This window comes from Astatotilapia calliptera, chromosome 11, assembly GCF_964374335.1.
Source record: "Astatotilapia calliptera chromosome 11, fAstCal68.1, whole genome shotgun sequence".
NCBI classification, from domain to species: Eukaryota; Metazoa; Chordata; class Actinopteri; order Cichliformes; family Cichlidae; genus Astatotilapia; species Astatotilapia calliptera.
In genome coordinates, this window is record NC_137432.1 from 28,233,876 (window position 1) to 28,260,247 (window position 26,372).

The 26,372-nt window shown below is 39.4% G+C and overlaps 2 protein-coding genes across 4 annotated transcripts; both read right to left on the reverse strand.

Moving 5' to 3' along the window:
- Positions 1–1,906: 1,906 nt before the first annotated feature.
- On the reverse strand, positions 1,907–22,075 carry LOC113031861 (mitogen-activated protein kinase kinase kinase 5). Of its 3 annotated transcripts, none has more exons than XM_026184333.2 (28): positions 21,575–22,071; positions 21,336–21,475; positions 20,639–20,826; positions 20,299–20,467; positions 19,787–19,893; positions 19,433–19,603; positions 19,225–19,337; positions 18,002–18,161; positions 17,730–17,880; positions 17,420–17,524; positions 17,046–17,095; positions 16,521–16,616; positions 14,178–14,262; positions 12,659–12,792; positions 12,131–12,258; positions 10,705–10,841; positions 10,500–10,605; positions 10,233–10,390; positions 9,447–9,633; positions 9,183–9,351; positions 8,075–8,240; positions 6,462–6,683; positions 6,259–6,364; positions 5,781–6,024; positions 5,416–5,528; positions 4,194–4,291; positions 3,986–4,062; positions 1,907–3,863 (listed from the first exon to the last, which is right to left on the reverse strand). In XM_026184333.2, the coding sequence occupies exons 1-28, from the start codon at positions 21,912–21,914 to the stop codon at positions 3,767–3,769; spliced, it is 4,017 nt and encodes a 1,338-aa protein (XP_026040118.1). In that variant the 5' UTR covers positions 21,915–22,071; the 3' UTR covers positions 1,907–3,766. The 3 variants fall into 3 exon arrangements, 2 of the variants coding, with proteins under 2 accessions (XP_026040118.1, XP_026040119.1); XM_026184334.2 differs by having other exon boundaries at positions 6,498–6,683; positions 21,575–22,069; XR_003273814.2 differs by lacking the exon at positions 1,907–3,863 and adding an exon at positions 5,048–5,223 and having other exon boundaries at positions 4,021–4,062; positions 21,575–22,075.
- A 1,620-nt stretch (positions 22,076–23,695) lies between these two features.
- snip1 (Smad nuclear interacting protein) lies at positions 23,696–26,371 on the reverse strand. Its single transcript, XM_026184293.2, has 4 exons — positions 26,053–26,371; positions 25,725–25,851; positions 24,829–25,370; positions 23,696–24,638 (listed from the first exon to the last, which is right to left on the reverse strand). The coding sequence occupies exons 1-4, from the start codon at positions 26,259–26,261 to the stop codon at positions 24,386–24,388; spliced, it is 1,131 nt and encodes a 376-aa protein (XP_026040078.1). The 5' UTR covers positions 26,262–26,371; the 3' UTR covers positions 23,696–24,385.
- Position 26,372: the final 1 nt, after the last annotated feature.

A 26,372-nucleotide genomic window follows, 5' to 3' on the forward strand; every position in this document is an offset into this window, starting at 1 on the left:
TGTTAACTTAAACTGAACACTGAAAGTTTCATTCTTTCCCACTGCATATTATACCCAATGATCACAATAATAAATGATATTAAGAGTCACATGAATGATTTGCCTTCACACTGACCCCCTCCCCAAACAACAGACACAAACAAAGAGTGATATGCTCTTCAGGTCAAGCTCCAACTGAGCTCTGTGACAAATACATTTACACACATGTTCTTACTCATGCTGATGCTCACAGGATTAGTTTTTTTAATGCAAGTCTCTAGATTAGACAGGATTAATCTATATTGATGAGAGAACATTTCTGTCCAGCTGTAACTATCACAGCTGTCTGTCTTTTGTGTCCATGTTATGTCTTTTCTGTAAATACTATAATAGCTTTAAATGCCTTACAGGCTGGCCCCTGAAGCAACAACACTTTGTCTTCCAGTAAAATTGCTTCTAATATTATTTCCTCTTCCTGAGGTTCAAGAAAAAAAAAATCCAGAGAAATACAAATACTAATCAACAGTTGCAAGTTTACATGAAAAATATATATCTATGAATCACATTTACTCTATATAAACAAATTAATTATCGACAATTATCAAACCTCCCTAGGATAATATGAAGTAAATCATGCTATTTTTGTGCAGGTAAAAAATACACAGTAAAGTGTCATCATGAGTGTAACAGAAATGCAAAGAATGTGCTCATAACCTGTCCATGTGATCACATTGCACACATCTACTGCTCTTTGAAGGGAACGTGTGTTGAGGAGACGTGATCCTTTCATGCATCTAGTACTGTATACATAAGTGTGCGCGCACCTGCAGGCATGTAAGCAGTTGAGTGCGCACTTTAAACAGACTTCAGGGAAAATAACAGTAGTCAGCTTGTTAGCGAGCTCTGTTGTTAATATGTCATAAAAAAAGTGATGAATTTTTAACTAACCTCCGCTTGAAGTGGTGCTACATTTAGAAACATTATTTATTCTTCAGTGCAAGCGCAAAATGTCTGACTCATGCTGCATTTTTAATCATATCTCACAAGAAATGGTCAAATTTAGCTCTTTACCACGCATGCATGCTGCTGTTCAGGACGGGGGGTGTGTGTGTGAGTGTGTGTGTGTGTGTGGGGGGGGGGTGTTACCTGTCCTTTGGGGGATGGCAAACAGGGTGAGCTCAGTAATCCCTGGAGCTTCTGGGCCTCCCAGTGTGTCGTCCTCAATCCCCCCCCCCCCCAAGAGCCTGCCAAAATCCCCCTAACAGTCCCTGTTATTTGCATATCAGTAGTTTAGCTCCACCTCCTGACAGAACAGAAATGAAGGGATTAAGAAAAGAGAAGAATGAACAGTGATAAGGCAGCACAAACATGATTCCTTTAGAAATGCAGGAAGCACAGACTAAAGGATATGCAGCAATTTATAAGACTCATTTGAGAAAAACAGAATTAGATTTATTTGCCAAATAGGGGTGTACAGATACAAGGAATTGAGCTTTATTCATTGCTCTTAATATACTTAACAGAATAGATAAACAGACAGTGCAGAAATAACAACACAAATAGTATATTTCAGATTTATATGACTGTCAGTGTGAATAATGAAAAACATAATGTAACCTCGACTTTACTCTCTCCACACACGGCGTACTGGCTGATTAAAGCCAACAGTTTGCATGCTATTAGCTGTACAATCCTAATGCTACTGTGATTTAAAGCTTATTCAAACAAGCGAGACTCAGGGGGATACATTCACATTACATCCAATTATGTGTATCAGGAAATGAATCTAATATGGCCCCTGCTGCCTGTGTTGTTTCTTTAAGGCAATGTGACTCACTGTTAAGAATTCATGTGAGTGTTAGTGTGCCAGACATAACAGCAACCACCTTGTCATTTTACCTAAAAGAAATACATTTGAACACTCAAATCTCAAAAACAGATTTATTTAAAAGTCGAGGTGAATACAGAAGTTATAAATACATATATTTTAAATATCAACTATAAAGAGAATCCTTCTTTGTGTATTTTGCATGCTTTGATAAACAAATAATAGGTAGCAAGGATCTGGAGATAGGAGATGGTCAAATCTGTTAAAACTGGTTGATAATACTCGAGCAGGGCGATTACTTTTCTCTGAGGCAGCATCCAAGGACACAAGAGAAAGATGCCTTACTTGATTTACTGATACACCTTCCGATTTGCTGAGCCCATTAAATTAGTCCAAAGGTAAATCAGAGCTTTTGATCTTTACTGCCAGACAGATGTAATCAGTATTTTGGCCAAGTCTGTGAAGAGCTTTTCAGACCTTATGACAACGAATAAATGAAGCATATCATAAATCTGTGAACACAGGAAAGGGAAATGCCAGTTTTGAATTATAGTACGAGTGATATATGAGCTACAGTGGATTTTAATTAGTATCTCGGTAGTGTTTAATATTGCAAGTATACCATAGAAAATTGTAATTATAGTTAGATGTTCTGATAGTGGATTCATCCATTCACATTTTTTGCATTTTCTTTTTATTCTTTATTAAGGGATTTTCTCTTAAACTCTATGCAGGAGGTATCCACAGATCTCCAGAGAGGACTGCCTTTCCATTCTGACTTTGCAGATTGTAGGTCAAATACCACATTTGTTGTGTATTGCATATTAATGTACATCACTCTGTGGAAAATGCTTTTATGTTTGCTATAGAGGGTTGGACTTAAAAGCAAATACTAGCCATTATTTGGCAACATGTATTTTTGCATATCATTCGAATAGTACTCACAATAGTGAGTACTATGGCTAGCAGGAGCCAGCCCAATGCTTCCACTGAAGTCACATCCCTACTGAAAGAGAATGGAGTTAACAAGCATATGACATTAAACTCCCTTTCTGTCACTCCTATTAAAATAAAGAACATCCTCAGAATCTCCTCATTCTTCTCTAAAGATTGTTTGCCTAACTTATTCTGAAATGTTACACTCCTGATCTTTTTCTTCATTTTTTAAGTCTCGTCATTTTACTCGAGCCCAGTTTCTCATGTCTAGACTTAAAATTTAACTCTTTTTCATAAACTGAAGAACTAAGTACTAGACAGCATGAAACCACCCAGAACAGCAAAAAGTCATACAATAGACCTTCTCAGACACATGCATCACACATATCAACCAACACACACAAAGTTCACATCACTGTCTCTAAGGAGACGTCAACACAGTGAAAACAGATGAGGAAACGCGTGTGGAATTTAAAGACTGTTCACCACTACATCACTTCTTCCATGCTACATCACACCCTGAAAAAAACCTTCTCCCTGTTAGAAACAAAGGACTGTGTGGAGATAACAAGCCAGTCTGAATGACTGTTAAAAAATGCTTCCTGTTTATTATTTGAATTAATTTATAAGGGCTTATAGTACAAATAACATTTGTTTTCCAAACCAGGAATACAGGTTAGTCTTATACATAGTCTCTAATAACTTCAAATCCTGCTTAGCTTTCTGTGAAACAGGAAAACAGCGTCACTAGATGAAATATCTTCTGAAGATACAATTAAAGCTCTACCTTCTGACACCCAGATAAAATGTAAAAACATAATATAACAAAATAAAATTTTGACATGACTTAGCTTTTCAGTAAAAAGCTTCTGATGCTCCTTTATAGTACATTCACAGTTTAAAAATGTTTTCAAAATTTAATCTGCTTTACATCAGCAACCTGAAATGCCTCTGTTCCTCCAGACCACACACAGGGCCAGCCTGTCTATGAACCTGCCCTTTGATGTGTAACATCAGCAGCCATTAAAGAAGGGTGTCCTCGCTGTCCTCATTGTGCGTGCTGAGCTGGGTCTTCCGGTAAGCTGTTACAGCTGCCCAGATTCGACACAGCATGCCGCCTCTGCAACAGCAACAGTGGACTCACATTCATGTGCAATGTCACTTTGCTTAAACTTATGATGAAACTTAAAATAACGGTGTAGACTTCGTGCTTTGAGGGGGTGATGCGTGGAGGCAGCTCACCTTATTCCACAGTACATCAAGTCATCCTTGGCGGCCATACGGAGGAGACAGTCCAAGGTGAACTCATGAGCGAGCAACTGGAAAACAGGATCACAGAGGTGTGGATTAATACCAGGTGGATGAGTAACACGAAGTAGCCTTAGGGGTGTTATAAAAAAAAAAAAAAAAAAAAAAAAAAAAGGCAAAGTTGAGCTTTTGCTGAATTTACCTTGTTGATAGTGTCTTGATCTACGGGGACAGTCTTTAGCCAGCGTGCTAAGGCTTTCTTCTCTGGTCTGGAGCTTTTCTGTGAAGCCAACTCCACATCTATAATGCACAGTTACAACCATTAGGTTTTCTCAGACACTCATAAACACATGGTGTATTTAATGGTGTTAATGTTACACACAACAAAAGCGTCTTCGGCAGCCAGCCCGTATAATCATTATACAAACTAACAAGTCAAGTTTGAGCACATTAGCAGCTGATCTGGCAGCCAACGCCTCTGACAGCAACTAGCCAGGCAGAAATCCACCATCAGCCTGTAGCTAAGGTGTGGTAGGGATTGCTTGGCGCAGATGTTAAGAAATAGTAATTAGAATCACTGAGTGTACTGATAATCCAAAGAAGGCTTGGTCCCTTCCTATGATACTGCTCATGTCGCAGCTTGTGTTGATGTTTGTCTGATAAAAGGCGAGAGAATAACTTCAGTGCTCCTCAAATAACTATTAAACATCTTTGTTTACTGTCTCATATCTAGTAGAAAAATTTTTTTGCAAAACTTGAATTCATTTTCTAGGGTTAGAGGTTTGATTGTGGTGTACAAACAGAATATTCAAATATTCAAGAAAATTTCATCATCTAAAGGAATGGTTCAGATTCAAGTCTAATTTAGTTCAGGATATAGCAAATCAGGAGAATACACTTCAGTGATATAGCCTTTTGTAAATATTTCAAATCAGGAAAATAAAGCAGGCTGCCTTTATTTTGCACAACTCAGCTTGCAGAAAAACGCACGATCACAGACACAATTCAGTTCAGTTCAAGCTTCTTTATAAACCACAAATCCACAATAACAGTCACCTCAATTCCCTGTGTACTGTAAGGTAAAACCCATAGTATTGGCAAAAACCCCAACAATCAAGCAGTCCCTCATGAGTGGGCCCTTTACGACAGTGGGAAGGAAAAACTGCCTTTTAACAGGAAAAAACCTTCAGCAGAACCAGGCTCAGGGAGGGGCACCCATCTGCCATGACCAGCTGGAGGGTGAGGAGAAAGAGAAGGGAGCAGGGATAGACAGGAAAAAATACACATTATGAGAGAGAGATGACAAAAAAATGACATGCGGGAGAAGAGAGTGAAAAGAGGTGAGTGGGGAAAGAAGTGCTTACTGTAACACAGCAGTTACTGTGCTAGTATTGTAACAAGTTTTGGCATTAAAACAACATTACCCTCATTGACTGATTCTTTCCTCAGTGCGTCTATTTGCTGTTGTTTTCTCCAGAGAGAGTTCCTCAGTAGCTCCTGATACTCTGTCTCCTTCTCGCTTAGATGATTCAGCAGTCTGAAACACAACACAAATAGCCTTAACATGCAGCAGAAAGCCCTGCAACCCAAAATTAAATGAATCACTGTGTACACCTAATAGGAATGTTAGTCACGATTATTCTATTTTACAGGAAATATGAGGGGGATATGAAAAGAAAGCTGAGAAAACAAAAAATAAAAATGTATTTTATGTATGTATGTAGTTTGTTCAGAGAATCTAATAAACCTGTAGATTCTCTGAACGATAAAGGTGACAGGCGAAATAAACCTTCTGGTCTCCAGTCGCAGATCTCTCAGGTTCTCGCTGAGTGGCCAGTTGGTGTTAAGGTTGAAGTCTGCAGGTTTAGGGTTGGCTCTAGGCAGCACATCATTTGCTGGATCTGGCTGCTGTGTGTATGCTGGTGCCACCAGCTGGTCAGGGACTAGAGCTACAGGAGTGTCTGGATCGGCAAACAGCTCCTCAGACGTGTTGTCCTCACTCTCGAATGAGGACTGCAGATGGAGTCTGAGTTCTGAAAGGCAAAGGGTAAATTAGTATCAGAAAAACAGATAAGTAAGAAATATAAATGAATAAATTAAAAAAAAACAACAGGCAAGAAAATAAATAAATTTAAATGTAAATGAAATAAAAATACAATGAAATACAATGTTCCTCTGGCAAACACTCTTACCACTATGTTGTTGTTTCTTTCTACTCAACAAAAAATGTTAAACAGATTATGGAATGAAGCACATGCCTACTTTACCTGGCAGTAATACAGTTATGGCATCCTGTACTGCCTGTCTCAGCAGATTGTCCAGAGCAAACATCCAATGAGGTTTAACCTTTTGTTGCTTCAACACTTTTTTCACCTATGGTCAGAAGGCTTTGTATGAATATAAGGAGGCTTATTCTCAATTGTGATGTAATTGCTAAATAAAAAAAATCTTGAAAGTGAAGTGCAATCACCAGCAAAATCTGGCTTTGGGCTCCGAAGTAACTTACTGCATCTTGGAAGTTAAATAGCACCACCTGTAGGCTGTTCAGAGGTACTGAGGCAGCTACGAGCGTAGCTCGAAGCTCCAGCAAGCCGCTGGTAAGCTGCTTCCTGTCCGGGGAATGGATGTTGTCACGCAAACAAATAACGAGTTTGGTGATGTGGTCTGGAGTGATCGAGGAGCCATCACCATACTTTTAACAGAGAAAGGCAGACTTTAAAATCAGGATACATTCTGCAGTTCTCGTTTTCAAAGTATATAAACCCATCTACTTCATCTCTCTGTAGTTCTTTTCAGCTGGAGAGTAATGGTCTTTTTCACTGTGATCTGTTATTGATAACAATGTTCCTATTAATGGTCATTTCTCCTTTAGTAATGACAAAAATTTCAGGATTATAAGAAAAAAAATGCTCTGCTCAAAACAAATTCTAACCTAAATGCATAAAACGAGATACACTAACATCTTTTATTAACTCTTATTGTAAAAGTATGGTTAAAAATTGTGATGCAAAGAAAAATCTGAAGGTTTTTATAGAGGAACAGTACATAACTGGAAAGAAGTAGATGGAAAGAAAGGAAAAAGAAACATAGAAACTTTATTTATCCTCAAGAAACATCTTATCAAACATAAGATAATAATATAAGAGCATTTAAGGACCAAAACCCTCATGAGGGAAACTCCCACAGGTTTTAGCTAAACAGGTAACCTTAGCTTGTACATTCTTTGGCTTTACATTCCTATTTCTCTAGTTTGCAATGTCGGTGGCGCAATACGTGTAAGGCAATATGTTAATAGTAGATTACAAAGGAATCGGTTCATTTGGTATGGCCTATACACTCACCAGGTACTTTACTAAATATGTTTGCTACTGCTCATTTACTCAACTATCTAATCAGCCAAACACATGTCACCAATTCAATGAACTAAGGCACACAGAAATAATCAAGATGACCTGCTGAAGTTCAAACCGTGCACCAGAATGGAGAAGAAAGGTGATTTCATTGACTTTGAATGTTTTTAAATGTTGTTGCCAGACACGCTGGTGTGAGTATTTCAGAAACTGCTGATCTACTGGGATCTACCATTACACTACCATTTCTAGGGTTTCCAGAGAATGGTCAGATAAAAAGAAAATATGTGTAACACGAGACAGAAATTGGGCAGAAATTTTTTGGTGATGCCAGAAATTAGAGATTGACCAGATAGCCACAACAGCAAAAGACAGGTACCACTTCTGTCGGCTAAGAACAGGAAACTGAGGCTGCAGTTCACAGTAATTTTTCTGCTTTGATATTTGGATTTTAAGGTCAGAGTTTGATGGAAACAACATGAAAGAATGTGTCAGTGTCGGCCAGATATTAATCAAATAGAGCACCTTCGGAGGGGACTAGTATCACAGAGTCCCACAATCCCGTACTGTCAACGTGTACCTAATAGTTTAAACATGCAGATATTGATAAGCTTTCAAATACTCTATTATAAAGAGCTATTCATTATTAGAGAACTAAAATCCATCTCAGTCTCAGAATTGAAGAGCAATTCTATAACAGAATTTGACAGTGCGGTAACTTTTCTTTACCCACCTGAGGCACAGACTGTTGTATACTAGACACAACATGGCTTATGTAGTCAGTGAGAACTTTGTGCAGCGTGGCTCTCCTCTCACTGTCCTTTCTCAGCATAAAAAGGCCAGTACTCTCCTCTGTTGAGGATGGACTGCTCATGTCTGATGTGGAGTCATCTGGTATTCTGGAAAAATTGAATGCAAACAAACATAAATGGCACAGATAAGCCACGAACATGCTGCAATTGTCAGGGTCTGCGGAGGCAGACCGTGCGGAAACGTGTGTGGTGGACCCAGGTGCGAACACAGGCGAGGATGCAGGAGTGGATTTAAACAAAAGCGAGCAGTTTATTATGGCTGATGAAAAGGAACAGAACAGAGTGAAGGCAGCATAAGAGTAACCGTTCAAACGAAAACCTAAACTGGAAATAAACTAAGGAAAAGCTATGGCTTGGAATACGGAACACAGAGGTGGTGACACAGACTGTATGAAACACAGAGACTAAATACACATGAGGGATGATCAGGGGAAGTGGATGCACACGGGGAACACAGGTGACACTGATAATCATAACAAGACACGGCAGGAGTGAACGTAACACTGATGGGAGATGGGCAAAGTAAAACAGGAAGTACACAGAGGTTCAAACAGGAGGGGAGAGAGCACGGGGAGAACGCAGACATAACGGGCTGGGGAAAACATAGAATAAAACACAAAGAGAGACGAGGGCTCATAAATACACAGAGGGGCACACAGGGGGTGAGAGTCACGAAGGGAAAACACATAAGGAACAACGTAACAGATCAACCCAGGAAGCATGGCCTAAATAAAGAACAAAATACAAAAATACATGAAAACTAAGAATACTGGGCCCACATGGCCCAGGACCATGACAGCAATAACCATTGTATGATAGAAAAATGTAGATATGGCTATCAGTAACACATCAGATGTATTATTTAATAATGGCATGGGGAATTTTGCATTATAGCCTTTTTTCACAAGTTATAGGACTGTGAAGAACGAACTTCAGTGTGGTTTACCAGTAAAGTAAGATTCAATACAATCATAGTTTGCGCACAAATGAAAAGGTTTTGAGTTTCTTTTGAGGAATAATCTTACTCACAACAGGAAGCTGTTGGTGCTCGGTGGGCTCTCTGAGATTTCTTCTGCTCTGAGAGAGGACTGCGACTTCGTCAGGTCCAGAGAACAAGACAGGTCAATCAAGTCAGAGTAAGAATCAGTATCCTCCACAAGGATGGAGATAGGCACAGACATACTGCGCTGATAGTCAGCTGTAAGAAATAGGGTTTAGATACTCTGCATCATTGCTATAGAAAGCAAAAATGGGTAAGAGGTGAAATGTGTGTATTTTAAGTGTATTTCTCACTTATAGACAGGGATTCCTGAACAGCTTTAGCTTTTTTCTTCGTAGACGACTTTAGGAAATGGTCCTTAAGCAGTTCTGCTGCTGTGGCTCTTTCATCTGGATTTGGCACGAAACAGTTCATGATGAAACCCTTGGCCTCATCTGACATGCACTCTGGAACCTTGGGGTGGATCTTAAACATGCCAACCTAGTTGGGAATTTTTAAAGTTTCATTGAAACATTCTGCTTTGAGATTCTTGTGCTGTGCTAGCTCTTACGCTATGCTGATAGCTCTCTTTGTCTGGGTTCATATGTATTAGGAGGATGAGTTTTGAGAAAATTACACAATTTTTGTCATTCTGCTTCTGAACCATGTTATTGTGTGTCACTGACTGCAAATGATTTTCATCCAAGTGTTAAAAAGGAGTTTGTATACTTAAGTTATGTTATTTTGTGTAAGCACTTGGTCTGATAGTGGGGGGACTATATAAAAATGTGCACCACTGTCAGGCTGTACAGAGGCAAAATTACACAGAATTGTGTTGTGCAAATAATTATGCACTTAAAGTGTAACTGAATTTAAAACTTTGTATATCTAATCAATCTAATATCCACCTGGTACTTGTAAAAACTAAATAAACAATGATCATGAAATGTAAAAGTCTTCAAAGGAAAAGTCTCCCGAATGTTCCATGAAATATAATTCCAGGCATTCCACAATGCCGCAATCTGCCAAATTTCCTTATGTGTAAAGTCCACTGTGAGCATTTTTAACTTACGTAGAAAACACAACTCCTTTTTTTTTACCTTGAACATGGCTGCCTGGGGACTTCCCAGCTCATGAAAGGGTGTTTTGCCTGTTGCCATTTCTATGATAGTGCACCCTAGAGACCAGATATCTGCCGGCTTCCCATAACCCCGAAGTCCTTGGTCTATAATCTCAGGGGCCATGTACTGCAGAGTTCCTATTGAAAATCCACCAGAAAAGTGAAAGTTCGACTACTGTGAGGAGTTCACGTGTAAAAATGTTTTAATAATAACAATCTTTTAATAATGTCATAACTGTCAACTTACCAGTAAATGTTTCAGTACAGGGGTTAATCCCTGCTAACCGTTTGGAGGTTCCAAAATCAGATATCTTCAAAACTCCACTATAAGTGTTGATCAGTACATTGTCACCCTGCATAAGGAACAAAACCAGTGAATACCACAAAGCTAAACTTTAAGACACAGTAGACCAGAAAACTATTTGCCACGAAGCCAAAGGTGATCTGCTCACCTTGATGTCTCTGTGGACTATCTGATTCTCATGAAGGTACTTTAGACCCTCAAGTATCTGCTTGGTGTAGAAAATGATGGTGGGCTCGTTGTCTTTCAGAGGACCCCATTTCGAGCGCAAAAGAGAAGACAAGCTACCTGTAAGAGGAAATGCATAATTTCACAAGGTGACCCACGCCACTGATTTCGAGCCACGTCCCACACGGTCACCCGCTCACGCACTGAACTAAACCAGCGCCTGACAAGGTTATTAGTTTTAAAAAAGATGCAATAAAGATGCACAACTAAAATAACTGTTTCTCCATTACATTTGGCACAATCAAACAAAGCAATGGATTAGGACTGTGCACGTTTCTAATCAGAGGTTCAAGATGTTTTTCACACAATCACACCATTTTCTGTAAACATTTTCCTCCACTGAACAGGATGTCTTCAGAACCACCCACTTCTTTAAAACTGGCTTCCAGTAGATGTTACATAATCACACATGCATTACAATTCTGGTCACATGATTTCCCTGAAGCCCACGACAAATAGCACACAGAAAGCAAGGAAACAGACTTATTGGGAACAGCAAGGCTTGTGTGTGTTTAAGAATTTCTCAGGAACCTGTGCTTGACGCCATGTCTCTGATTTCCCAAACCACATCGCTCCACCCCGTGACCTAATTTCATTACGTCAGAGGATAATTAGCTTTCTTGGCTGCTGCCTCAAAGCACATTGTGCGCTGTCTATCTTGCGTGCTGCACAATATCGTTTATTATTTAGTATCTACTGATATCTACTGCTAGCTAGTTTATTGTGATGGTGCCATTTTTTTATTATGTTGCTCTTTGTTGTTTGCTTTCTCTTCTGTTTTTTTTTCTCCATACAGGTGACCCAGGTGTTTTGTTTTTTTGTTTGTTTGTTTGTTTTTTTCTTTCTTCTCCCCCTTCTCACAGTCTCTTCTCCCCTTTGGTTTTCTTTCTCTCCCTCTCTTTCTTTCATTCTTTCTCCCTGTCCTATCCCCCAGTCATGTCTGTCCCGTTTGTAGCAACTGAAAATAAAATAAATTCATAATTATAATAAAGGTCAATCAAATGGACCAATATGGCAAGGCCATGATGATCCACTTGGTAAAATAAATCCGCTTGGCATCTTTCTTGGCCTTAAGACAACAATTCTGATGGCTAAAGATCCAAACAGGACACAAAAAAAAAAAAAAAAAAAAAAAGAGGATAATTATTTGCTTGTTGATTACATATGAGCAAACTGATTAATTACACATTTACATTTGTGATAACAGCTCTTTCCACAAACAGATGTGAAATTTAAAAAAATCAAACAAAAACTTTTTTGAAGCTTTGATTTATATTACAGTAACGATTTAGTAATGACAGGCACTCTTATTGCTAGGAGTGTTAGAAGATCAAATGTCATCTTTTTACCCCCAGGTACTTCTTCCATGAAGATCTTGATGAAACCATCCTGACTGACAGAGCCCAGGTACTGGACAATATTCCTGTGTTTAAGCCTCTTGTGCAGAGCAATCTCCTCATGCAGGGGCTGAGAATACCTAATCAACACAAAAGAATAAAGGTGCTGCTGTGAGATTGTTGTGTTTGTACAAGTGATTTGCATTGTCTAATTTAGGCCTCTTTTCATTTCCATCATTAAAAAGGAGTTATAAACAATATACCACAACTAGGTTTGGATTTTGGATGTATAAACAAACTATTTAAAGGGACTTAATCGCTTAAACCTTTGCCTTAAAAGTTTGCAAAAGCAATAAATATTTTGCTACATATAGAAGGTTTTTTTCCACGTCTGTCTAGAGTCGACAGTGTATTTTTCTTTTCATGTGGTTAACACTACCTAAACGCTATCATATTATTACTGTAACTGAGCAGATTTTGTTGACTACAGCGTAATCTGAAAGTGTCAACATCAGAAGGGTAACATATGTGTTTTCTTACGTGCTGTCCTTCTCGGGGATCTCTTTGATGGCGATGCGTACTTGGTTGCTCAGGTCCCTTCCAGCATACACTACACCATAAGTTCCTTTACCAAGTATTACCTTGTCACCATTCTCATTGGTCTCATAGATATACTGTAGAATGAGAATCAGTAAGAATCAGTATAGAGTGAATGGAAACAGAATTTTAGGAACTTAAGGAGACCTTCATTCAGAGGTTTAAATAAGGCAAAATGCGACATCTGCTAAAGGTTTTACTATACTCATGAACTCACAAATACCTGATCAATATTTAATGCAAATATGTCATCTGTCAATAACATGGCAGCAGCTCATTGCATTTTTATTACGCAAGCATGGTGAAAACGACATGATGTAGTAGGAAATGAACACCAGAATGTGGAGAAATTTAAGTGACTTTAAAAAGAGCATGGGCGTTGGTGCCAGAAAGGCTGGTCTGAGTTTTCCACAAAATGGTGACGCACTAAGATTTTCCTCTTTAAGGCTTACAAAGAAGGATCTGAAAAAAGAAAATATCCAGTGAGTGTCTGTTCTCTGGATAAAACGCCTTGTTGATGCCAGAGTTCAGCAGAGAATGGCGGGATTTGCAGAGATGGAAATGACTACCTGCTGAAATTCAAACCAAGCATCAGACTGGGGAATATATGTCATATAAGTGATTTTGAAGTCAGTATGATTCATATTTAGACCAGCCTTGTCTGAGTATTTCAGAAACTGCTGATCTATGGGGATTTTCCTGAACAACCATGTCTAGTTTGCACAAAATGGTCCAAAAAAGAGAAAATATTGAGTGAGCAGTAGTTCTCTGGACAGAAATGGCTTGTTAACGCCAGTTGTCAGAGGAGACTGTCCACACTGTTCTGAGCTGATACTAAGGCAACAGTAACTCAAATAAAAACTCACTAAAACAGGAAACTAAGAACCGGAAACTTAGACTACACTTTGCATGGGGTCCCCACCTTAAATGAATCAAAACAGCATTTTGAGCATTTCTTCCCACCAATGTTTTTCTAGTTTACCCAGTTACTCTCTCACTAGTACTACTTACTACAAGAAACATATGAGTTTCTTTTGAATGCAAAAGGCAAGGATGCATCTTGCCTTGCACCAGTGATTCAAGCTGGTGGAAGTGATTTAATATTTTTTTTAACATATCTCAATGCACTAGAGCACCTTTGGGATGTGGTGAAATAGGATGTTTGCATTGTGGATTAGCCATGTGACACTATCATGTCAATATGGAGCAAAATATCAAATATATTTGCTTTGTCATGTAGAGTTAAGGCAGTTCTGACAGACATAGATTTGATATATTCTTTATAAATAACACTGGCTTTTCAAATTTTAACTTTAAACATGGTTTTATGAGAGTGAAACACACGTTAAAACCACGTCTGCAAGAGTAGCTCAGTTCTAACTAAAATGGCATTCACTTTTTTTAGCACAGACCTAAAATAGAACACATATTGCATCCGGATATAGAAGGAACTGTAACTGACCTCTAGTATTTCTCCGAGTGTATGTTCTATATCTTGAACATGGTTTTCAGCCTCCTGGAGAAGGGAGTTTACCAACTCACAGAAACTAGGTAGAGAAGAGACATACATAAAAATATTTCTCACTGCAGCATAAATTTAAATATACTTTCAGTAAACATCAGCTCAAGTGAAGAGGTCCCTGTAGATTTCTGCTGAGGGATTTACTTATAAACAGATTGATAGGTTTTTGGCTGTTAGCCACACTGGTTCACACACACCAAAATACACAACTGCAAGTAGCTACAATAAAATTCATATTTATTTTCAATGGCTGATCAAATTTGAATAGATGTGAATGAGAAGCCTGATATTGTCTCTGGTAATTAAAAAAAACAAGTGATAGAAAAGGTTGATGTGAGACTGAAATTAGAAAATGTGGATATTTTGCTTACAAGTAATCCCTCATTAGTTCTATTTATCACAGTTTGTTTCATTTTAACTTAATTTGTTTAAAAGAAAACATACCAGTGAAAACAGGAAAAGCAGGATGGTATATTTGGCAGTGTGTTAATAGGAAAAAAACAAACAAACTCTATTATATGCAGCTGTGGTCAGAAATTCATTTACACTCATAATGGGCATGGATGTTTGATCATATTGGGCTTTTATCGATTTCATTAAACTATTCTGTTTTCCAGGGTGGAATGATTGCACAGCATGCATAACTTTAAAAAGCAATAAGTGGGTGCAGAAGTTTTGAATTCATTTGGGATTTTTTCTCATCCAAACAGAGTGAAAATTAAACATACAGGCTACACATACTGTACACCCCCCACTGATATTTGGTTTACCAGACACTTTTGGCACAAGCTTCTGGCATAATTCTGGCTGGATATATGACCACTCTTCCTGGCAGGAGTGCTAGAGTTCATTTGAATTGGTTGGTTTCCTGGTATGAACCTGGCTTTTAAGCCATAACTTTTCATTACGGTTAAAGTCAGTACTTTGGGAAGGCCATTCAAAAGTTTTGTCAGCCTGCTTTATCCCTTCTAAAACCAGCTTTGTGTGTTTGGGATAATTGTCTTGCTGGGACACCCAAATATGGTGAAGTTAAGGAAGGATTCCATCCACTTTTTTCAATGTACTGGTACCACTGGTAGCAAAACAGCCTTAGAGCATGATGCTACCACTACCGTGACACTGTACCACGAGAGCTGGTACAGTGTCCCTCTCCTATACTCCTACAAACATACCTCTTGTCATTGTGGCCATCTAAGTGTAAAAATCCTTCTGCAGAAGGCATTTGGCTTGTCCATGTTTGCAGCTGCAAATTTCAGCAAATCTTGAAGGTATTTAGTCTGGGGAAGGGACTTTTTCTTGGTTGGAACCCACTGAGTTCATGGTGATGTAAAACTCCATTTATTTTGGAAAGTGTTTAGTAGTTCCTTAGATGTTCCTAAACAGCCTAAATAATTTCCTCTCATTTGAGGGTGACAGCTTGAGTCTTCTTCGGGACCATCTAAATAAGCCTATGCAAATAAGCTTTACTTAGATACAATTGTCTGAATCTGCAGTTTTTTTGAAATGGCTCCAGAAGACCTCCTCAAATAGGTTAAATCTAAAACTCTCCTTATTAGGTCGTCACTGAGCTTCTAAGATTTTCCTGTTGTTCTGAGTATTGGTCAATCCAGTGAATGCTGTCAAATAAATTCTTACTACCAAAGAGAAACTACTAGTTATAGTCAATCATGATCACTGACAAGAAGTTAAGACCTTGTTCTTGTCAATTTAAAAGACCTTCGGCACAACTTGATAAAAGGTTTAAGTGCGTGAATGTGTATATGAGCCTATATGTATATTTCCCACCTTGTGTGAATTACAGAATATCTAACATAAATTCAAATTTCTTCATTCAATTTGTGATTTTTAAAAGTCATTAGAGATGCATGTTCTACAGTCATTCCACCCTTGGAAAAAGAACAGGAGAAAGAAACCATTAAAAACTCTAAATTAACTTGACATTCATGCCAGTCATGAGTGAATATAAGCTTCTGTCAAAAACTATAAAAATATGGCAACAAACAGAAAACTGAAACTTGTGTGGTAGTGCAGTACTAGATGTTACTTCAGCTGGGATGGGGTTTTTTTTCTAAATTATGTCAAGAGGTTTCTGAAAAGCAAGTAAGGACAGTACAGGAAATATGACTCATACCAAGTAATAACATCCAGTCATTGACTACTTTCATTTGCATGCCGACTGTTTTTCTGCACCCTGTACACGCAACCTGTTAGATCTTATCTAGCAAATCAGTTGATCTGCGAGGATGTCATTCACATGATCTCACACAAGTGTTAATCACTCACCCCTTACAGTGAATCTCAGATGGGAAGCAGAGCTGGAAATCATCCGAGTTGTAGTGGACATACAGAAAGCAGCTCCGCTCATCAATCTTTGAAGCACTGCAATGAGAAAGACGTAAACAGGTTTTAATCATTCAAACAGGCAAACCTTTATGTTTGAATATGTTGAACATAAAACTGGCACAGACGACATCATGGCTGTATCTCTTAATCCTTATTTGTTCTATTGAAGGAGATAGCTATTGTTTCTAATTCAGTGGGAGCTATAGGTAAATAAAAGTAAATCAAATGTATTAAGTATTAGTGATAAAGAGCAAGGCCCCACTAGGCTCTAATAGAAAATGTGTTTTTCATCATCCCCCCTATGATACCACAGCCTGATAAAACGATTTATTGTTAAGTCACCCAGCAGATGACTTTTTCTGGAATATTTGTCTGGTAGACGGGACACAGCTGAAGTACACAGTAACACTGACCTGCAGACACAGAGGAATCAACAAAAAGGTCACATGCTCTGCTCTATTTTACCTCACTCCCCGAATTTCAGATGCTTGGAAAGTCCACTGGTTTAAGCCCTTCTGCAGAATTAAATACAAATTTAGACACAGGTTAAAAGAGTGTTTTACAGCTAATACAGAGTTTGTCACACACAGTAAACCATTTTTACATACTAATAAATACATATGCAAGAATAAAAGGAACAAATATTGATGTTTTAAATGCACAGTGGCTCTAAAAGAACATGCCTACTCACCCAGCCGACTGTACACTCAGACAGAAAACTTGTTTATTACATAATATGATATACATTCATACACACGTATGTATGACTTGTTCAAAGAGTCAAATGTATTCCAATCAGAGAGTGGCTCAAAGAGTGGGGGCCCAGACAGTTTACATACCTTTAAGCGTGTGGCGTGTTTTAGCTGGACAGTGCGACTTTGGTCCTCCTCGTTCACAGACACAATAGCTGGTTGGAAGAGTTTAGTGGGCTCCAGAATGAGCACCTGAAAAACACCAGTTCCAGTACTATCTATTTTAAATATCTACGTGGCTGTTTAATGCATTTCTAATGGCAGGGAATCTCCTGCTTTGTTACATGTTAACTTTACAATCCAAATGAGCAGAACTGAATCCTGATCAATAGTTACTCCGTGAGAAGATGAGTGTCCTGTTTATTATTTACAGCTACAGTAAGGTGTTTGGTCTTACTGGACAACAGTTTGATGAGGCAGTGGGTTTACAGGTCTGCAAAAGCAGCTCCATCCAGAAGTCCACTGTATCTTGTTTAGGAGATCTCACTTCAGGTAACTTGGCAAACCGGCGGTACAGGATGTATGTCTCCATAATAGATGCCACATACCTAACAGAAATTGAACTCGGCAGTTATTTGTTATTTGCTTTTCACACTTTTAATAAAAACAATCATATAACTGATTAAACACCTTGATACTGCTCATCAACAATGGATGATTAAGTCTCACCAAACAGGGGCCTTGAGTCTGTAGAGCTTCTCAGAGGCCTCAATGACTTTCCTGTATTCACCTGCAAGAATGTTTGCTCCAAGGTAGAAACCTACATCCCAGTAGTCCTTCATCTTCTCCAGACTACCCTTTCTACCCAGCAGGGTGCTTAAAGTCACACCTAGACATTGACATCATAAAACAAAACAAAAGAGGTTACTAACAAATCAACAGAGGACGACCCTGACCACAGTTACAATCTCATTTATGGACTAAGAACAAAATAAATAATTGAATACAATGTAATATGCCTTTATAATACTATGCACTGTCAAAACATGATTGGCCAACAACTGAAAACAACATGATATGATGTGTACAGCATAATGAAATGCATTTTCTCACAAATGGGTGAGAAATTACGGGAAAAAACAACTTAATTTTTACTCCCTGCAGTGATAGGATCTGGTGGCTCTGTGAGCTGTGGCATTTTACTGGGACAGTTTGGGGTATATTTGACAAGTTGGAGACAAGAATAAAAGCAAACATTTCTATCCTCTCTTCCAGGATGACAATCTCCCCATTCATAAAGGTGCAGTGTTCACTGACTGGGATTAATGAGTATTACAATTACGTGACTCATATCCTGTAGCTCAGTTGAACATTTATCGCACTAATGACATGGTCTACTTTTCAAAGTTTTTGTAACAGGAAATACGTTTTAAAACACAACTAATAACTGTTTAGTATTAATCTAATTTTGACTGAGCTTATGATGAATCCTAATAATATATTTTCTGGCACTGCACATCATCTCAGACATTTAAAACATCAAAAAAATGAATTTCAAGGATCAAATTCAATGCATGACACAATAAATGGTAAATGGCCTGTATTTATATAGCGCTTTACTAGTCCCTAAGGACCCCAAAGCGCTTTACATATCCAGTCATCCACCCATTCACACACACATTCACACACTGGTGATGGCAAGCTACATTGTAGCCACACTGACAGAGGCGAGGCTGCCGGACACTGGCGCCACCAGGCCCTCTGACCACCACCAGTAGGCAACGGGTGAAGTGTCTTGCCCAAGGACACAACGACCGAGACTGTCCAAGCCGGGGCTCGAACCGGCAACCTTCCGATTACAAGGCGAACTCCCAACTCTTGAGCCACGATCGCCCCAATAAATCCACAGACATTAAGTTTTCTCTGATGGAAAGGTAAAAAACAGAAAGCACCTAGTTTGCGCAACTCTATAGACGTCTCAAATTCATGGCCAGCTGCTATTAGGAGGACCACATTGTTGATGCCTGAGTGAAGAGTTGGCTCTGTCTCAAAGGCTTTCCCATACCTGGCAAGTTATATAAAAGAAACAGTCTGGAAAACATGACATAAATGCCACTTTTCTCAAATGTGGAAAACTTTGTATGGCCAAACTTGGCGTACCAATAGCAGGCCTGGTCTCTGCTGGACTCATCAGTGAACGCTGAGCTCATGAACATGTCCTTGTAGATGCGTCCACACAGGCAGTAGACGTCTGATGCCACCTTGTTCCCTGACTCCACAATTGGCAGAATTTCTTTCAAAGCCTTTTCACGATCTCCGGACTGATTCCTCCTAGGATGGGTATATGTCATAACAGACCACTGTGATGATAAAAAACTTCATATCTTGGGTGAATATGAATTTACTAAAAGATCTCTGCAAACTGACAATGACACAAAAGCACCTAGCGTGAACCAAAGATGTCAACAGAACTATACTGACAAGCTCAAGATACAATAGCAGTCAAGTTGGTACCTGTTTAGAGCAAATATATAGTGAAACTTGATATTCTGATGCTTCGCCACCTGACACATAGGCAGGTTGTCCAGAGTCTCCACCAGTTTTATCATGGCATCGTAATCCTGAGAAAAAGTGGAAGAGAGTGAAATATAATGATTATCATGCTTGAATCACACCTGACAATTTTAATAATTTACATTGAAGTTTATTATATAAAAAATATTACTATTTACAAACAATTGTGAATAATTTCACCCCCCATAGCTATTTTTGTTAATGCTCATATGTTCACTAAACACACAATCTGATCTTCTTTGTTGATACAAATACTTGTGAAGGCTCCCAGATTGAACAGTAGCTCTTTTATAATGAAATATGGCTAAACAGATATGCAATCATATGATCATAATAATGTTAAAACTGTTTGAGTTCTGACAACAATACGCTGTTTTGTTTAATTCAATAACATAAAATAATGTGTTAATAAATAATCACTAGTTTAGACACACAGATTTAGAAATGCATACCTGAACGTCCCTGTAGGACAACAATAGGTTCATTACAATATCTGGAGAAAGCAGATCTACACTATCCAGGCGTTGCTGGATGTGGTTTAACTCCTCGCTCAAGGCTCTGCCGCTGAACCGCTCCCGTGCCATGCGAATCTCATGCCTAATTGACTCCCGGAAGTACTCACTGTCAGCAGATAGTCCGGTGTTGGTATTACATTCCACAATTTCACAATCCTTTGTAAACACGCTAAGTGACATTGCATACGTGGGAAGCTCAAGAACATGCATTCACTGTATAATAATGTTTAAATAAGTAATAATGTTTAACCACACCCTGCTAAAGTTTATGTCTGACCTGGACTGAATGTGCACATTGTTCAGCAGGTGCACCAGTTTCTCAACCAGGGGGATGAGCAGCGGCTCCAGCTGGAAACTAGGTTGCATCAGGTCTTTGATACAAGTCATCATGGCAACGTCACAGGCAAACACTTTGCCCTGAGGTGACACTACATATGGGATGAAGGTGTCACTTCCACACTGCTCCTGCAGGACAACAATAGATGCATCAAATATCATGCTGGGACAGCTTGCATGACCACAATGGAACCGCAGCATCATTTGACACTAGACAAAGCAGTCACAAGTGTGTTGCACAAATGACTTCAAGGCTAAAGCTTTGTTATGAATGCACTGAAATTATTTTAACAAGGTAATATGTACACTTATTCAATAATGAAAACATGAATTAATGGCAGCCATAGCTTGCTTTACATTGCATAACAATTGCTATAGCTTTTTAATTTTGGCTCCATCTCTCTCACTCACATTAAGTACAATGCACAAATTAAAGTTTTAACCCTAACTGGTGTTTTGCTGTTAAATAAGCTCCATCTCTAAATCAAATGTAGATACAACAATATTTTAGCCCTTCAGGAAAATATCCCACCGTAGTTGCAGTAATAAAGCAAAGCCTGTTGAACTATTTTCCATTTCCAGCACATGAGACTGTATACAATAAACAATATGTAACAATAAATGGGAGCATGTGTTACCTTATGAGCTTGCAGATCACTATCTTGCTTAGAACAATACAGAATGATGTTATTAGTCATGCTGAAACTTTCCCTCACTCCAAGATGGTAGAAAAGGGAAGGCTGGCAAAAGGAGTCGCTCATTTCCACCACTGCAACATCTGTAAGGGGGGATTATAAAAGTAAACTTGCGTAATTTGGTATAATTCTGTGCTCATATATCCGCTACATTACCCTACAGTCTGCATGCCGTCACTTGCCTGCATTGTAGAAACTATCCAGAATGTCTGTCGTGCCTTGGGAAATTCTGTCAAATGAAATCGTTTTGAGAAGAGCGTGTGCGTCCGCGCAGGCTTCCTTCAGACACTTTAGTGATAAGTTTTCTTCGGTGTGCGGCACTGACGCGTCCTCGTTGACAATGTATGCCACTGACACTGCTCTGGTTCGACTCCGCGGAGAAACGATCTGTTTACCCGAGCCGTTGCTGGCGCTCAGCTCTAACGCCAAAGAGTCCTGCCACAAACTTCCAGCGGACACCCGTACTGGATCCTTCCTCTTTGAGTCTCGCAGGCTCATTCGCCTGCGCTCTGTCGTGTACATTATTTACTTCGCGTTTGTTCCGCAGCTAAAGCTCAAAGCGTGCCCTTTAGTAGGGACGACTTCCAATAGCAACATAACAGCGCCGCTGATCAAGGTAGATCCGATCTCTTACCACATACATTCCCAGAGCTCGTCTCCATTTGACCCGCCCACGTCGGCTCTGCCCTGCTCCGCCCGCTGGTGTTATGAGGATATTCACCTATACTCTCGCATGACCTCTGCAGTAGGACCCAGCAAGTCCTTCTTGTCCTCTATGAGGAGCACGAGTCTGAGACGTCTAAGTAAAACAAAATTCTCGCAGTCCCAATGTAGTGTCAACAGAGCACCCTTGGCGCTCCGGTGATGGCGCAGTTGTGGGTGTTTGACCAACAGACCACATGGACTTACTTTTCAGATGACGGAGTGTGCAGCTTTCAATTTGTATGGCGCACGTGAGTTTAGGTGGTATTTTTTATTATACAGATATTATGTATTATTAGCACAAAAAAGCACAGAACATAACAAAGTGATTCATGAGATTCTTTTATTTATTTTAGAAGGATTTCTGAAATCTACAGTCATTTTGGTAGCACTTTATAATACGGCACACTACCAAGGGCGTAATTTCCCCGTGATTAAATGGAATTTCAGCGTGTTTTATTTGAAATTAGAAAGTAATTATAAATAAATATTTAAAGATAGGTATAGCAGAATAAGGGAGCAACGAGTAATTTTTCCAGGAAACGAGGAAAAAAAAATACTGTAATCTATGTAGTGCACAAGCACAAGCAGTACAGTGTAATTTCCTGGTTATTTAGCGGAAAAATAAACAACATTTCGACATCTTACATTGTAAGTACGCTGTACTTTTAAAAAAATGAATAGAATTGAATAGAACTCAACTTTATTGTCATTGCACATGTCACAAGTATACTTGTGGACCCCCCCCCCCCCCCCCCCCCCAAACTCATGGATCGGCCTCCCCAGAGCCAGATCCTCAATGTTGTCAAACAAAAGGCAGGCAACATACAAAGAAAAACTTAGGGAAGTCTTTCAAGAAGCCTAGAAAACTGCTTAAAGAAGTGTCAAGAGATTTTGCTGTGCTGGGGAATAAAGGCGGTTCTATCAAGTATCGACTTTTAATAGTACAGAACTGTACAAACTATTTTTGCCTTACTGTACTTTTTTTTGCATGTCTTTCAGTAAATTGTTGCACCCATTTTCCTAGCACAATATAAAGAAATGAAGGGATACTTCACATTTGGATTATTGCAATTCTCTTTTAATAGGGGTTGGACAGGGACAAGTTTATTTGTCTGATTTGTTGAGGCCTCGTGTCCCTATTCGTTTGCTTCGGTCAGCTGAGCAACTGTTGCTTTCAGTCCCAAAGTCACAGCTAAAGCTTAGAGGAGACCAAGCGTTCTCTGTTGCGGCTCCAATGCTTTGGAATAGCCTTCCTCTCCATATTAGAGAAGCTACATCAGTGCCAGTTTTTAAGTCCAGATTAAAAGCCTATTTTTATTCCCTGGCTTTTAAGTCTGTGGGTGACTGACATTTTTTTTTAAATTAATTTTATTGCTATTTCTGGTTTTTGCTATTACTATATTTATATTGTACAACACTTTGGTCTACCAGGTGTGTTTTAAAAGTGCTATATAAATAAATGATGATGACTATTAGAGAGTACTGTAATTAAAAGGCTTAAATTATCATAAACAAATTGTATTACCCACTTGTTAAATAATTATGGTGCCTATTGTCCTCCTTAAAACGGGACATTTTATGAAACAAACGGACACCAGTTTGCTCCAATAAAACTCTTCAAAAATTTATTTACAGTACAAAAATGAAAATTTACTATGAACTTCTATGAATGGGCAAAAATAAGAATGGTGCATACAGATTCCAGTAGTGCGAGGGAACACAACAGCGTTAATAATTTTTCCTGCACTACAAGCAAAGACAAAAAAAGGAAAAGGAAATATCCTTACATCTTATACTGCAATGTTTACTCTGACAATAAAAATGCTTTTTAAACATGAATCTAGAGTTCACATTCCAATAATGTAATGTACACTGACACATATAGCATGGACATAGACAATTAGCTATGCTTTGCACTAAGTGCTGTGGTGCAAAAAAAATATAGAATATATAACTATAGATTGGTGAGATATCTTTATCTGTCACTGAGCACATCTTAATGTAATGCGAGCAATGTGAGATGTAAGATCCGTCACTTATCACATAGACATTATACAACCTGAGAAAAAGTCTTCTTTGAGACAGCTGTGGCAGGTTCAAGCAAGAGATCAGTAATTACACAATATACACCAACAAATCCTGTTCCATTACTTAAATCAGTTCCTGCATTTACCAGTTCAAACTTATTGCTCCATTCCCTGCAGAAACAGTTCTTTTTCTGTTGTTGTTTTTGATGATGATATTATCTAACCTGAATGAACTTCGGCAATCAAGTACTTTGGAACAATTTACTCATCAAGGCCCTCGTCTTCCTCTTCCTGCTTGGCGTCTACCTCGGTTGTGTCTGAGAACTCGTGAAGCAGCACGTATTCACGGCTGCTGAAGCCAAATTTTATGACATCTTTTTCTTTGAGTTCATAGTACCGCTGGGGCTCGATACGCTGGTTGTTCAGATAAGTGCCATTGCCAGAGCCAAGGTCAATAATGTAAGGCTTTACCCTCCGGCCCGTGGTGCCATCTGCCCGCGTAAACTCCACCAGTCTGTAGAAATGAAGACAGAATGGTGGACATGATCTATTTGCAAATGGGGATCACGACTAAAGAGTCATTCAACATATTGGACAACAACAATAGTAAATAGTAATCACCACAGATCGAGCATGCTTTTCAAACAAAAAGAAAACTAGAGTAAAAAAATAAATAAAAATGTGCTGATGACTGTTCTTCCTACCTGTACTGGAATACTGCATGTTGCTTGGAGCAGGATGGGTGATCAATCGGGATATCAGCAATTCTTCTCTGTCGCCCCAACAAATAGGCACTCTGTCTGTGAATGTACATGACTGGAAGAGCCTCATCATTCTTGAAAGGGTACAGTCGCCATCGGCGCTTCGGAATCCGAGCCTCAGGCGGCTCGTTGTACTTGATCACCACTCCCCGAAATGTGTTTGTGTCTTCTGTGAGTGCCCCTGAAAGTTCAAAGTTTGGCTTCTCTTTCACAGCAGGAGCAGCGCTTGCCTCATCACCCTCTTCTTCTGACCTCCCCAAGTCTCGCTCTTGGTTTTCTTCACGTCGCTGGCGATTTTCCCTGCGTCTCTCATCTTGCTGCTGTCGTTCAGCTTGTTGAGAGGCAAGAGCATTTCGCTCCCTATGCCTCTCCCCACCGCGCTCTCTCTCCCGTGGCCTATCAGATTCCCACCTACTCCGTCTGTCCTCTGGTTGCTCATTTCTTCTTCTTCTCTCGTCGCCGCTAGCTCTATGCTCATCCCGTTCCTGTGACATATATTTACAGAATACTTACACAGTTACATTTTTGAGTAGTTAATTATGTTGTACTGCATTACCCTTCAGTATGGAATAGTGGGCTCTAGTTTGTTTGACATATATTGTCATTACTGCCAGATGCCTCTGAAAAACATTAAAAATGGGACAACTGTAGACCAATGTTGGGTCTCTACACAGAAAACAGACTGCCTCAGACTGTTAGTACTATCTGACTAGCACTTGGGTTACACAAGCTTCTGTGTGGTAAATTCCAGATGAGTACTTTATACCACCTAGATCACTTTATACTCCAGTGGTGCTGCTGAATTGCAAAATGTTTCCCAATAATTTGAAACTAATCACCCGCTTTACTCTGACATCCCCGTGGTGAGGACTACGGCTTCTCCTTTTTCTCGGAGATCTGCTGCTTCTTCTGGCGGGAGAGGTTCCCCTTCTACCTGGTGAACGGTCCCTCGTCCTTGCAGGTGACCTAAATGAAGAACACAAGAGAGTATTAAGCGACCGTTCACACGACATTTCCCACCGTTGAGATGCAACTAGTGGCTGTAGCTAGCCCAAGTAAGTACTACAGCGATATACTCAAAAAAACTGACTCTGTCACGGTTGTCAAGTTGATCAATATGACACACGTGGCAAAATTAAGGTGGTATGATAACTTTAGTGCACACACCGACTCGTTCCTCCTCTCTGTGGACTGGAGTTGCCGGGGGATCTCGACCTGGAGCGGCGTGATCTCTGTGGCCTAGCAGGGCTCAGTTTCTCCTGCTTTATCTTTACTTCGGCTTCACGCTCCGGACTTTCTCTTCTCCTGTGTCGCTTCTCTTTGGCCATGCTTAAAATAATTCTCTCAAATCGACCGTTGTATAACCTAAAAAGCATACATTTTCAACCACACCACTGTATGTACAAAAAAAACAAAAGCCTCGGCATGTAACAAACTTCGCCCGTTACGCCGAGATCACGCACTTCCGCTTCCCGAGGTTCACCGAG

Excerpts from the sequence above, each read along its gene's own strand:
- LOC113031861 (XM_026184333.2), bottom strand. The coding sequence starts at position 21,914 with ATGTACACGACAGAGCGCAGGCGAATGAGCCTGCGAGACTCAAAGAGG. Across the intron at positions 17,525-17,729 it reads CCTCATCAAACTGTTGTCCA|GTGCTCATTCTGGAGCCCAC; the intron begins GTAAGACCAAAC and ends GGTGTTTTTCAG. Across the intron at positions 12,793-14,177 it reads CACTCGGAGAAATACTAGAG|TATATCTATGAGACCAATGA; the intron begins GTCAGTTACAGT and ends CTCATTCTACAG.
- snip1 (XM_026184293.2), bottom strand. The coding sequence starts at position 26,261 with ATGCTTTTTAGGTTATACAACGGTCGATTTGAGAGAATTATTTTAAGC. Across the intron at positions 25,852-26,052 it reads CAGAGAGGAGGAACGAGTCG|GTCACCTGCAAGGACGAGGG; the intron begins GTGTGTGCACTA and ends TTCTTCATTTAG. Across the intron at positions 24,639-24,828 it reads CATGCAGTATTCCAGTACAG|ACTGGTGGAGTTTACGCGGG; the intron begins GTAGGAAGAACA and ends TCATTTCTACAG.